We start from the raw sequence: 13659 nt of genomic DNA, 5'->3' as shown, positions 1-13659 counted from the left end.
TATTTTAGAAATATGAACTACAATAGTGCTTTAGATGGCCGTATTTGCAAACTATTCATGGTATCATTCTTCTTTAGAGGTAAAACATGCTTTCAAATTGTGTAAAATACATTTAAGAACTGCAAATTTGTGGCTAAATTACATTTAAAAATTTAGATATAGTAGTAAATTACAAATGAAGCAAAAAATCAGATCAAAATTACATAAAAATCACCATTAGAACCTGGCAAAATTCCCCCCCCCCCAAAAAAAAAAGAAGTTCCGGAGTCTCTGCCTTGACCGACACTTTCAAATATAAATGAAGCTTTTCGGCTATGTATCTGAACCTCAAAGTGCTTTTCGGCTCATTTCACAGCAACGCAATTTTCGATTAATCTAGATTTCACACCCCCCGTCAGTTTCGTTGTAGCGAGGTTCAACAGTTGCACGCATGAGTCAACGCAGCATGTTTTCCAATTCAAACTGCAATCACCTGCCTTGGTAGATATCAGGCAACAGTGTGTGCGCGTGAGAGACTACCCCAGCGGTGACTGCCACTATAGCGTTGGGCGAGGCATGAAAACCTCACTTTCGTATATGGCTCATGCATTTGAATGGGCTCCCAACACAATAAAGAATGCCGTCCATTTTCCTGCCTACCGTTCTTACGCATTTTTAACTTCAATAATAACACCCTATTCCACACTTCTGAACATTGTCGCACGAACGAAGTACTCACCAGTTCAGCGTATTGCAGTAGTTCATGTTGAGAGAAATGATTTTCAATCCTGGGTAAGGTCTCACGGCATAGAAAGCTCCACTGTTTGTAAGAAACGGAAAACAACGAGTGGGAGAAGGAAGATGAGGAGGAAAGGCAGGGAAAGAATGATGCAAAAATCACGCGGCTTCTTCACAACCGCTCTCGGCATTTCCCACGGGAGCGAACCCACGCTGCTCTTTGCTTCTGCACAGAATTATTCACAGCGCCAACGAATCAACTGAGGGGAACATCATCTGGCGAGCAAAGTTTCTTGGTGTCCATCAGCAGATTAGCAGAGTTAGAATGATTATTGTTCTTTATTGTTCTCGATATAAGGTGATTGACAATGTTGAGGACAAGAGTCGCCACCGAGAAAATGATTAGCTTTTGAAGATTTTGGCGTTCATTGCTTTTGGCGTCCATTCCGTCTATTCCTGATTTGATCAGGTACGTTTAGGAACGCGTTAAGAAATAAATAACTGTAGCAGTAAATCTCTTTTCTCTTAGTCATTCCAGCTTCATTTCTATGTGTAAAACAAGCAATAAGCCCAAGCATGTCTCCATCCGAATAAAGAATATCAAATGAAGAGTGGCCTGCATTGGCAGAACCAGCTCTAGTGAAAAGCTACAACATAATTATGTTGTACGCCTGCCGTTTTTTTCTTCTCATTTTTAATGGGCTTTGTTGAGCAACGAAGGCATCGGTTGCCCCAATATTTATCTAAACTTTTCCACTTCAAAAAGCAAACAAACAAAAACAAGAACTCCAATTACTGCCATAGACTATGCGCAACAATCTCAACGAAATAACTCGAGACTTTCGATCAAGTGCAAGGCGGTTGAGGTGCCGCCTCCGCCGAAGGCTAGCGAGGCTTAATTCTCAGGCTGGAGTGCCTTAAGGCCAAAACGTCTCAAAAGGGCAGGGTTCTCCTCGCACTGATTCAGAGCTTAAGAGATTCCGCAGATGTTCCGCTGCACGGCTGAGAAACAAACCTCTTTGTATCGTTATTATCGACAAAAACGATACATGCTTCCATGCGACCATGGAGTTCTGTTCTTATTGAAATAATCACAAACCTAACTGCTGGATCCGCAAATATTGAACGCCCCTGACAGCTTAGCTTTCCGGAAGACCTCACCAGTAAACTATCATGTAGTGGTCGTCTTGCTGGTAACCATTGCGATATATCTTCAAAACGCTAACAACGGCTCGGGTCCTGTGCATCACGTGCATCACCTTTTGATAGTGCGCCTTGCAGATTCGGGCAGCCATGGCGACCACTGAGACGCCAGGGCGTTGTACAGCCACGCGACGGACCGGTCTCCTTTCACGGCTGGTATGGGGAAGCTGCGCAAATAAGGCCACTCCCATGTATGCGTCACAACAGAAGCATTGACAAGGCATATGATGAGGGTAATAAGACGGCTTCTGCCCGGAAAGCGCGAAGCCCTGCCGTGCTAAGTAAGCAATCATGAACAAGAACCAAAAACAAAGATAGTTTAACAAAACTTGAAGTTGGGCTAGATGGTGCATAGCAACTTGAATGAAGATAAAGCGCACAGGAAGACACACACTAGAGAAGAAGACACAGGACACGCGCTTTGTCGCCAACAAAGCGTTGGCGACAACGACTACGAACTATACTGCCTGCCCTTTCCTACCAATACGAACAAATAACGAATCATGAAACAAAATACAAACAAAACAAAACACTTCATAGCGCACCTAGCATAACATATTTAGCATCGAGCAATTAAGAGGTGCGAATAAAATAGCATTTGTATTCTAAAACAAAACATATACAAAAGTTCGAACAGAACTACTGAGTGCGCTGTGGCAGTGAACAAAGCTGTGCACTGTGGGGAACAATCTCCCATCGTCCCCTGTAAAGTCGGCTCCCCCCCCCCCCACCACGCGGTATTTACTCTAGCTATCGCGGAATGGCGCCAACATTAGTGTTGAACATTAACTATCGAGAGATGGCGCCAGCATCGCGGCAGCACAAGCGCCACCTTTGATCTTGTTACCGCGCACGCGGTCAAAGCCAACTCCTCTTCGGCATCGGGAACTGGACGCGAGCGGACGTCTCCTCGTAGCACACCGAAGTCGCCGGTGAGGTGAAGCCTCGCGGGACTTTTCCCGCTTGCCCGTTTCGTCCGGTCTCGGAGTTTATCCCCTGCCCTAGCGTGGGCGAACATTCGCCTGTATTCTTGCTGGTGAGTCAGACGACCTGTATTCATTGGCGTGTTTTACTGCTAGCTGGCGTTGTTGTTATTGCAGCAATTAATGCCTTTGTACCAAAGAGCATGGGCCGCAGTGGTCGGCGTGCGTTCGGTAGCGCACGCGATCACTGGGTGGGGCCGCTATTAAGCAGGGAAAACGTATTTATCCCCCTATTACAACCCCACATCTGGCGCCCAACGTGGGGCCGCTCTTGGAACATTGGACGACTGTTTGTTCGTGGCAAGGGACGTCCTTCGTCTGGACATGACAAGTGCTAGGCCTAGAATGAATTTTGATCGCTAGACCCTGCGGCATGCTTTCTTGAGTGCGAGGTGAATTTCGCTACAGCATGTTTGAACTTTTCGGCATGCTCAGTGCATTTTTTGTGCCCCTTTGGATTAGTTCCTTCAGTTTGAAAATCACATGGTCCACACCGAGGGAGCGCGAGGTCTAGCGCCCACGTAGTCGCCAAGCCTGTAGCGTGTAAGTACGGAAGCCGCATAGGTGGTTCGAGTTTTCTGTACATATTTTGTCATCTACTTCTTTTGCGACTTCGGAAGTCGCGGGCTCTACGAGCCGAGTGGCCACGGGTGCCACGATGAGCTTGCTGGTATTGCAGCTTGGCACCGGGCGTTCCGACACCGTCCGGGACGGTGGGCGCCGATCGCAAATCCGCTTCGTGCGGTGAGCGGAGTAGGACCAACCCATTGTGCTGATGTCTCCTCGCGGCTTTGTGCGCGTAACCCTTTTCCGGGTTGTTTTTTTCTTTCTTTTGAAGGCGGTCTTTGTCATAGCGGTCGTTCGGCCTAAGGCTTTCGTAGCTGCCTGCACCACGCCAGAAGAAACGACCGCCAGGACCGTGGTGTTGTAAAGCGGGAGCACATTGCTGCCCACTTTTTTTTTGGTATCCCTCGCACGAACTGAGCAGTCTCGTTCAACTCAAGAAAGGGTTTTGCTCACTTGAACTTTGCATTTTACAGCTGCATGACACGTTTTGCTAGCGAGTTTTGTACGGAGCCACGAGGCCCGTGCGGACGCCAGTGCTCCCTCCCATGACTTTCTTTAAAGGCATGTGGAGAGCGTTCTGGAAGTTATGCTGGTTCACCGGAGCCACCCACGCTTTCTCGCTGCCGCCTGCTGCGCCGGAGCTTCCTGTATCCTGTTCGGCACATCTACCGGGGGCAGCTGTGGCGAGACCAGTCAGCGGTCACATCTGGCTGCGGCTATCCTGGCCTGCCGCTTACAGCCGGACTCGTGGGCCCTGTGGACACGTGGTCCACTTCCCGCGATCCCTGGTGTTGCGCCGTACCAGCATCTGACTCGGTATTCTCTCTGGCGCCGCCTGTGCGCACTCCCGGTCGCAGTTTTCGGCCGGGTCCCGCTGCGTACCGAGCTGCAGACACTGCAGCCCACGAGACATGCCAGCCATCCTGCGGAGACCTTCATGCTACCGTCGGCGTACCGCGGAAGTCTGCGAGGACGTCGTCGGTGCTACCTCTGCTGGAAGATCCTGCCTCAAGTGAAAGTACACCCTGCCGAGGTGGCGCAGTGGTTACGGCGCTCGGCTGCTGTTCCCAAGGTCACGGGATCGAATCCTGGCCTCGGCGGCCGCTTTTCCCTGGATGCGAAAAGCAAGGGGCCCGTGTGCTGTACGATGTCAGTGCACGTTAAAGAACCCCAGGTGGTCGAAATTTCCGGAGTCCTCCACTACGGCGTGTCTCATAGCCTGAGTCGCTTTGGGACGTTAAACACCACAAACCAAACCAATCAAGTGCAAGCTCATGAAGACATCTCCATAGCATCTACTTACAGGCGTGTGGGTCTATTTAAGGTTGGGGGATCTGGGGGCCGATCTCCCATTGTCTCCTGTAAAGTCGGCTTCCTCCCCCCCCCACCACGCGGTATTTACTCTAGCTATCACGGAATGGCGCCAACATTGGTGGTTAACATTAACTATCGAGAGATGGCGCCAGCGTCGCGGCAGCACAAGCGCCACCCCTGATCTTGTCACCGCGCACGCGGTCAAAGCCAACTCCTCTTCGGCATCGGGAACTGGACGCGAGCGGACGTCTCCTTGCAGCACTCCGCAGTCGCCGGTGAGGTGAAGCCTCGCGAGACTTTTCCAGCTTGCCGGTCTTGTCCGGCCTCGGAGTTTATGCCCTGCCCTAGCGTGGGTGAACATTCGCCTGTAGCCTTGCTGGTGAGTCAGACGACCCGTATTCATTACCGTATTTTACTGCTAGCTGGCGTTGTTATTGCAGATAATAATGCCTGTTTGTTGTGAGCACGTGTTGTTCCTTTGTACCGAAGAGCATGGCCCGCATTGGTCGGCGTGCGCTCGGTAGTGCACGCGATCACTGGGTGGGGTCGGCGGTTTGGACTTTAAGCCGCTATTAACTATTACAACCCCACGGCACACGAAATTCACCCTATTGTGCTTATTACATGATTCTCTTCGACTAGAAAAGAACAATCTAGCTCATCACTTTCTGATTGAAACCTCGCACTGATTTTGTTTTTACTGGCGATATGTACTCGTGCTCACACATGCACCATCCTTTTACGCTCTGTTATATGAATATGCTTAAGAGCTGCTGATGCAGTAGACGGCAATTGAAATTAAAGCTCGTGACCAGGGTCTGAGAATGGTCCAGATGAAATGTATTGCAAATAGCATAGGTTCGGCACCGAATAGAATAAGAATTGAATGTTTACATTAGATGCCTAAAAGGGCAAAATTATGAAGCACAGGAAATCCAGCGGTGAAGCAGCAACACGCTGCTGTGCCTCAGGTCATCCCTCCACGAAGAAGGCTGCATATTAGGTCTACAATTATCAAGTTATACGTTTCATAAAAAGAGCCCCGACGAGGTGTTGGAGGGCTTACGGCCTCCGGCTGCTGTGCTCAAGGATGCGGGATCGAGCCCGGCCACGGCAGCCACTTTTCGATGGAAGCGAAAAGCAAGGTGCGATGCAATTTCACGCTAAATAATGCCAGTTCAGTTCAGTCGTTTAGTAGTGTCCGACTCTTCGTGACCCTATGGACCACGTCACGCCACGCTTTCCGGTCTCTCACTATCTTCCTAACATCACATACCTTCATCTGCAGTGCCTCGAGGATGCCATCTAACCATCGCGTTCGCTGCCTACCCCTTCTCCGGCCACCCTCAACCTTTCCCAACCTGAAATCTTTCTCCAGCGACTCCTCTCTCCTCATCATATGACCAAAGTAGCTGAGCTTCAACTTTAGAATTTCACCCTCCAATGAGCAGTCAGGGTTTATGGTCGACAATATCGACTGATCTGATCTTCTGGCAGTCCAAGGAACTCTCAAGAGTCTTCGCCAGCACCAGAAATTCAAACGCGTCAATTCTTCGGCGGTCAGCCTTTTTCACAGTCCAACTCTCGCATGCATACATCACAACTGGAAAGACCATAGCACGAGTTTACGGATCTTGGTTGGCAGACAAATGTCCTTCCGAGGTAATCTTGGAGCCCAAGAAGAGAAAATCTGTCACAGCTTCCACTTCTTGTCCCTTGATGCTCCAGGACTTGATAGGGCAAGACGCCGTGATCTTTGTCTTTTTAATGTTCAGTTTAAGCCCAAACTTCTCACTCTCTTCTTGTACGCGCATCAGAAGTCTCTTGAGTTCCACTTCACTTTCTGCCATTAAAGTGGTATCATACGCATATCTAAGGTTGTTGATACGTTTGCCAGCTATCTTCACTCCAGATGAAGACTCGTGCAGACCGGCCTTCCTCATGATGCACTCTACATATAGGTTAAATAGGCAGGGCGACAGTATAACGCCAGGTGGTCGCAAATTCGGAAGCCCTCCGCTATGGCGCCTCTCTGAGCTACTTTGGGACGTTGAGCCGCATTAACAAAATCAGTTTAAGAAATTTATGTTTCGCGATTGAATAGAAAAGCAAATAAGGCAGCTCAAGACACCAGATGGCCTTCGAGATGGGACCCTGTCGGTAAATCTTAAAATCCTCTGTGAGCACTAGAAACGCCACCTCATAAAATGAAGAAATCCGAACCTTTCACAGCGCGAATAGCGCTCGCGGCGGTACGATCGAACGCAGCGTGGAGACTTGTTTGTCTTTAAATAAAATACAACGGGACTCATTCAAACGCTGCGACAATCAAGGGTTCAAAAAGTTGAAACCATATTCGATCCATTTTGAACATCCACAAATTGATTCGGAAGAACAATTGGCAGTGGCTTAGCTCGGCTTTGTCAGGATATACGTAGCTAGATGTACATTTCTTTGGCTGAGCTTGCTGCGGCCACTGTATGTTTAGCAATGATATACAATGGGTACACATATCATTTCTTCATTTTGCTTGACAGAGACGAAGACTGCCCGATGATCTGTGAAGTAGCATGAAGCGGTCTAAATTTTGCCTAAACAGTATTTCGATATGGTATACAAGGTCTGTAGTAGTCCCCCATTGTTATTCTGGACGGGAGGGTACGAAGATAAAGTCAAACTTTTCTTTCATACACTGACTAAGAGAATCATGTTTGCTGTTGAAATCACCGAGTTACATACAACTCTGAAACCGTGCCGTAGGCCGGTATAGACGTGGTAACCATCAATCGTCTGCACGTCTATTTTGTCTACGCCTTTATTAAGTAATGCTGCGCATGCGACTCGCGTTTCGGAACATAGAGCGGCGAGGCGGCGCACCTCTCTGGTTACCATGCATGATCGGCGCAGGTGACTTTCTACACACACTACTCCCCTGCCCCTCATTCCCTCATCCTCCTTCACCAGAGGTGGCCCTAGATTACTGGGAGAAACCAACCCTCTTTAATACAGGCAGTAAATGTTTTTACCACCACCTGCTCATCAGCGTGACGTCACGTGCGGCTCCGACGATGGAGCGGGTGCGCGGCCACGATGACGGCGAAGCGCACGCTGCACCTGGTGCTTCTTTCCGGTTGCCATGATAACGGCAACCGGAAACGGCCGCAACCTGATAACGGCCCGTTGCGCATGCGCGCAACGGGCCTCTTCCGGCCACCGCGAAATGCTCGACTGGTAGCCCTGTCTAGCTCTCGCTACAATAATCACATTGCAGGATATATTTCAGAATATTCACGCACCCATAACAGCACTAGTTTAAAGCATGACGCTGAAGACCCTTGCCATGCTTTAAACTTAAGCACGACAATATCTGCATCGAGCCAGAATTACAACGACTGCTTTATCTTGAGTACAGAGTGCAATGCAACGACATCCATATCGCTGACAATATGTTTGTTTTTGTTCTTGTGATTCGATTCAATGAGCTTGTAAGGCACCATCATTTAAGTCTCGTGGGTCCTCGGAGTGCTCCGTGAAAAGGTTAATAAAAAGCCAAATAGAAGTCACTTTCTAACTTTGATTTGGACAGGAATTTACCCTTCTAATCCACTCGAACCTTACCTGGGTCCACAGGCGGACAAACCTCTGCCTTTTTACCGCGAGGTTGCCGAGACAAAGTTAACTCTCGATGCTGACCTTCAGAGACTAACTGAAGCTTATACTGAAAACTTTGGGTTTGGGTAACATATGGATCTGGCTAGCTTGCCCTAGCATAATTAAGATGACGAATTAGGTCATAACACAGAACTCTGAATCAGAACATTCGACTGGGCCCTAGGGTTCAGTTTTAATGCATTGGGGCTCAGCCCACACTTGAATCGTAGCCAATCGCAGCAAGCATCAGCATGATTGGTTACCTGCTGCCTACCACACCCTTTTTGGCTAATAACTCTCTCCCGCCGCATATATGCAAGCAAAAAGAGCAACATAACAGTCAAAACATAAAAATGGCAGCTACTCGAGCGACCACAATTGGCCTGCCAAATCTCTGGCTTCGCTCCACAACTTACCTGTAAAGAGAGAGACAAAAACAAGGAAACACTCACTTGGTCGCTTCAACACCAATATTGTCAATGCTAATTTAGCGTTATCGTTTAGACCATCCTTCCCGACCTTCATACCATGCGACGCGATAAGGGACTCGCGGAGGTCGCGCGACACGATTCTTTATGGAGGGGGGACCAGGACGAGTCGCCAGTGCCCGCTTGAGGTAGGTTGAGTGAGTTGGTCGCTGACCGATTTCTTGCGACGCGACCAGTCGCAAAACTACTGGGCCAATCCGCAGCTCTTCTGCCTTCTTCCAAGGCGGGAAAATTCAAGAGCCCAAGCGCGCGTGCGCACGATCGAGTGTTGGGCACACATGTCAAGGATCACTGCGAGAGTGAAGCATACTAATTCGCGTTTGCACTCGTATTCTTGGTCATCTGCTCGGCGCTCGGGCATGAGGCGATTTCGTGATCTGCTATTTCGCGAGACCGCAAACGACAGCGCACACACCACCGCCGCTTCCGTCTTCGGCGAACTAGAAAACAGCCCTAAACATGGGCATTACCATAAGATCTATACTTCCTCGCTGATAATTGCACATATTCATGCCCCAAGTGAGTCCGAATCGATCTACTCCGAGCGCGGTAGCAGAGGCCGTAAAGGTGCGAAAGTCGGCTCCGTTCAAATCTCGTTTGGAGATATGGTTGTAGTGAAGCGAGTCGCACGCCGCTATGAACACTAGGTGTCGATCGGCACTTGTCGCCGGTCTCCCCCTCCGTGACGAATCGAGCCGCTCGACCTCCGCAAGACGCCAGTGTGAACCAGCCTACGACCCATAGCGCACCCCTCCCAGCAGGTGAATCACCTTTTGTCATACACGGGCTTCGTCGCGGCAACCTGCACTCAGCAGTCGTTAGCACTGTTAAGGCCGGAATACATGCGGCGTTTTTTTCACGATTTTCGCTCGTCGAAAACTGCCGCGCCGACGCGACGCCCAGCTCGAGATACATGGAACGACGAAGCGGCGCGAGAACCGCCGCGGATCCCTCGATGCGAAAGCAAATGCAGCAGCGAGCAGAAATAACCGCAGAGCGAGGCACGTGAAAGAAGCGACGCTGTCCCTTGTGGTAAAATCCCGAAAGTGCTCATTCTAATGCTACTGTGCTAAATGTAGAAAGCGTACATAGGTGCGCAAGGATTTGACTCGCTTGAATAAACGAAGATACTTTGGAATGCCCGCTCGGATACCAGCGGCATGGTTTTCTTTTTTATTTTTACAAATTTCACTCCAGGGAGCAAACAAACACACAACGATCCAAGAGTAGGTCGTATACTCACAAAAAAGCGACATTCTGTCCTTTATTAAGCGTTTATTTTTACGATAATCATATTTCTGCGGCCACACTGCCCCATACCTCGTCAGCCTTGGCGGCCATGTTGACAGCGGTCGCTCAAACCGGAAATTCCAGCTTTCCGCGCTCCTATTGGCTCGCGTCGACAGTAGTTTCCGGTTCGAGAGGACGCCGCGCCGCCCGCGCGTCAAATATCTGGCAGGACCAGATCGGCGGCAAAAACGCGGCAAAAACCCTCCATGTATTCCGGCCTTCCGGAATACATGGAGCGTTTTTGCCGCGTCAAACCGGCGTTTTACGCCCGACGGCACGCACTCGACGCCCCGCGTCAGAAAAAATGCGCGCCGTCGCCGGTCTGACTGCCAGATATTTGACGCGCGGGCGGCACGGCGTCCTCTCGAACCGGAAACTACTGTCGGCGCGGGCCAATAGGAGCGCGGAAAGCTGGCATTTCCGGTTTGAGCGACCGCTGTCAACATGGCCGCCAAGGCTGATGAGGTATGGGGCAGTGTGGCCGCAGAAATATGATTATCGTAAAAATAAACGCTTAATCAAGCATGGAATGTCGCTTTTTTGTGAGTATACGACCTACTCTCGGATCATTGTGTGTTTGTTTGCTCCCTGGAGTGAAATTTGTAAAAATAAAAAAGAAAACCGTGCCGCTGGTATCCGAGCGGGCATTCCGAAGTATCTTCGTTCATTCGAGCGAGCCAAATCCTTGCGCACCTATGTACGCTTTCTACATTCAGCACAGTAGCATTAGAATGAGCACTTTCGGGATTTTACCACAAGGGACAGCGTCGCTTCTCTCACGTACCTCGCTCTGCGGTTATTTCCGCTCGCTGCTGCATTTGCTTTCGCATCGAGGGATCCGCGGCGGCGCTCGCGCCGCTTTGTCGTTCCATGTATCTCGAGCTGGGCGTCGCGTTGGCGCGGCAGTTTTCGACGCGCGAAAATCGTGGAAAAAAACGCCGCATGTATTCCGCCCTTTACTCCTGTCATTTCAACGGCCTCCGTAGATACTGTTGTAGCTTCGCGCGAATACCTCGATGTCGACAAGCCTCTTTGTATTATGTACACACAAAGAAGCACCGCGACCGGAGGCTGCCGTTTGCCCCGTACCTACACCATCCCTTACAGCTTTGAAGCCTTCTTTCTGCAGCCGGCCCCTTGGCTGCAACATGACAAAGACTGCCGTGTAGCTTAATTTCGTAGTGCTGGTCTACAAAATGCATCAAAGTATTACTCCCAGCAGAAGATTCGGTGGGCTTGACCACAAGCTTAACAAAACCTTGAGGAAAGCACAGAAAACATCGTGTCTCCGCGTTTCTTCTTAGATATCCACCTTAGAGCTGGCCATGAGGCAAAAGTGTGCAAGGCGTGCTAGGCAAACCAGTTATGCGAGCTCTTCACCTGTCGACGGGGTGTCCTTCGTGGTTCCCCAGAGCCGGGAAGATGGGCACCCCGGGCAGGTACTTCTCCAGTGCCTGTAGCGTGTACTGCATGATGTCCAGGTTCCCCGCTCGAGACGTGTTCCACACACTGTGCGCCACCATATCTCCCGTCCAGATGACGTAGTCGATCTGCGCACACGCACCGCTTCAGGTCGGGTTGCTTGGCGCTAAGCGAGACAGCCCGATCAAATGCAATCGCGATCCGAGATTTCATCTTCAGTTATCGTGGCCAGCGGGTATTGCTCGTAAATTTGCACGCAGCGTCATGCGCACTCTTTTAACTGCTGCGCAATCACATCGCGCACCGTGAACTCGAAGACTGGCCCATTAAGATTTATACGTTTCTACCCGTGTTAGCAGTACGAATATAACACGTACGGCACGGCTCTCTAGAGCACTGTCATGGAAAGATCCGCCAAACACATTTAAAACGGAAGGCCAAAGACTTACAACAGAAATGAACAGCATCTCATGCCTTCAGCGAAGCTCGCGCCACTCTTTCCGATGCCATTGTACGTGCAATGTCCTGTTATTTTAACACTACTCTCCTGAACTTTATTTTTGAGGATCCTCAAAGGTTCTGGAACTTTATGAAGGAAAATAAAAGGAGTGTGCAACAAATATCCCATAACGGTACAGTATTAACTAATCCTAAGATTATTGTACGAAACTTTAAATAATATGTTCAGTCTTTTCTCCGCGCCCACTATGCCTTCATTTTCAACTTTCCCCTCGCATTTCCTTAATGTTACTGATTTGATTTCGCATGAAGGGTATTAAACAAACTGCTTAGACTAAATGTTAAACCTTTTCCGGGACCTGATGGCGCATTCCTCGGTCGTTTCGTTGAAACACTGGGCAACTTCCTCGATTTAATATTTCGAGCTTTCATTAGAACTGCATCCATACCTTATGACCGAAAGGCTGTACGTGTGGTGGCCGTCCCGAAGAGGGGTGACCCCCTCCTTTTGTCTAACTACCGCCCTATGTTTGCCTTGTAAATTAATAGAGCATATAGTAGCGTAGCTAATCTTATTTCACTTTCTTGCTTCCATTGTGGATGGGACTGGCCAGATAGACTTAATTTTCTTGGATTACAGCGAGGCGTTCTACCTAGTACCTCATAACAAATTAATTCAGAAACTTCAAATGATAGGATTTTCTTATTTCTTGTTGCCTGGGTGTCAATGTATTCAATGCAACGCAAACAGTTCGTAACAAATAACGGAGAATATTCTTGTGCTCTTCAGGTCACATCTGGTCACTGGAGGCAGTCTACTTGGGCCGCTGCAATTTGTAAGGTGGTTAATGAGCCTGTGCAAATGCGCATATATGCATATTGTAACGACCCAAAGTGCCTCAGACGAGCGGATGAAGAGCGACACACGAAACATTCTCCAAGCGTTCTTTTTTTTTTGCGATGTTTACTGCGTCAGGGCATAAAATACTATTAAGGATGAAGGGTGCGGTCAAAAATAATGAATAAAGGTTGGCTGATGCAATGAAGTTGAGGCGTGAACGATGATGCAGGCCCTGTGTCCAAGCCGCATATGACGTATTATTGGAGGAGAGTCCAGCTCCCACCAGATGCCAGATCCGCGCTGGCTTCAGCGCTGGACATTTCTACAGCAGGTGATGGATGCCCGCTTTTGCATTTCTGGATTTGCAGACGGGGCACCTAGTCATCATCATCATTATCATCGTCAGCCCGATTATACCCACTGCAGGGCGAAGGCCTCTCCCATATTTCTCCAGTTAACCCTGTTCTGTGCTAGCTGCATCCACTTGACCCCTGCGAACTTCTTAATCTCATCCGCCCACCTAACTTTCTGCCGCCCCCTGCTACGCTTTCCATCCATTGGAATCCAGTTGCTTACCCTAAGCGACCATCGGTTATCCTCTCTTCGCACTGCATCTCCTGCCCGTGCCCATTTCTTCTTGATTCCACTAGAATGTCAGTAACTTGAGTTATTTCTCTGACTCCTTCTGCACGCTTCCTATCTCTTAATGTTACCCTTACCATTT

At 49.3% G+C, this 13659-nt stretch overlaps 1 protein-coding gene across 1 annotated transcript in view; it reads right to left on the bottom strand.

Annotated features, from left to right (window-relative positions):
* LOC146210100 (sphingomyelin phosphodiesterase-like) overlaps window positions 1-13659 on the bottom strand; it is a 375910-nt gene that overhangs the window by 281419 nt on the left and 80832 nt on the right. Inside the window, exons 6-8 of the mRNA XM_084607702.1 lie at window positions 11594-11763; window positions 1977-2087; window positions 719-799 (exon numbers count right to left, since the gene is read on the bottom strand). Of these exons, the coding sequence (XP_084463828.1) occupies window positions 719-799; window positions 1977-2087; window positions 11594-11763 (362 nt within the window). The remainder of the gene's footprint in view (window positions 1-718; window positions 800-1976; window positions 2088-11593; window positions 11764-13659) is intronic.

The sequence above is a fragment of the Amblyomma maculatum genome, chromosome 1, assembly GCF_055883805.1.
Source record: "Amblyomma maculatum isolate TAMU_Amacu chromosome 1, ASM5588380v1, whole genome shotgun sequence".
In the NCBI taxonomy this organism is placed as follows: domain Eukaryota; kingdom Metazoa; phylum Arthropoda; class Arachnida; order Ixodida; family Ixodidae; genus Amblyomma; species Amblyomma maculatum.
Note: the sequence above shows the minus strand (reverse complement) of the source record. Positions and strands in the feature narration are given on the sequence as shown.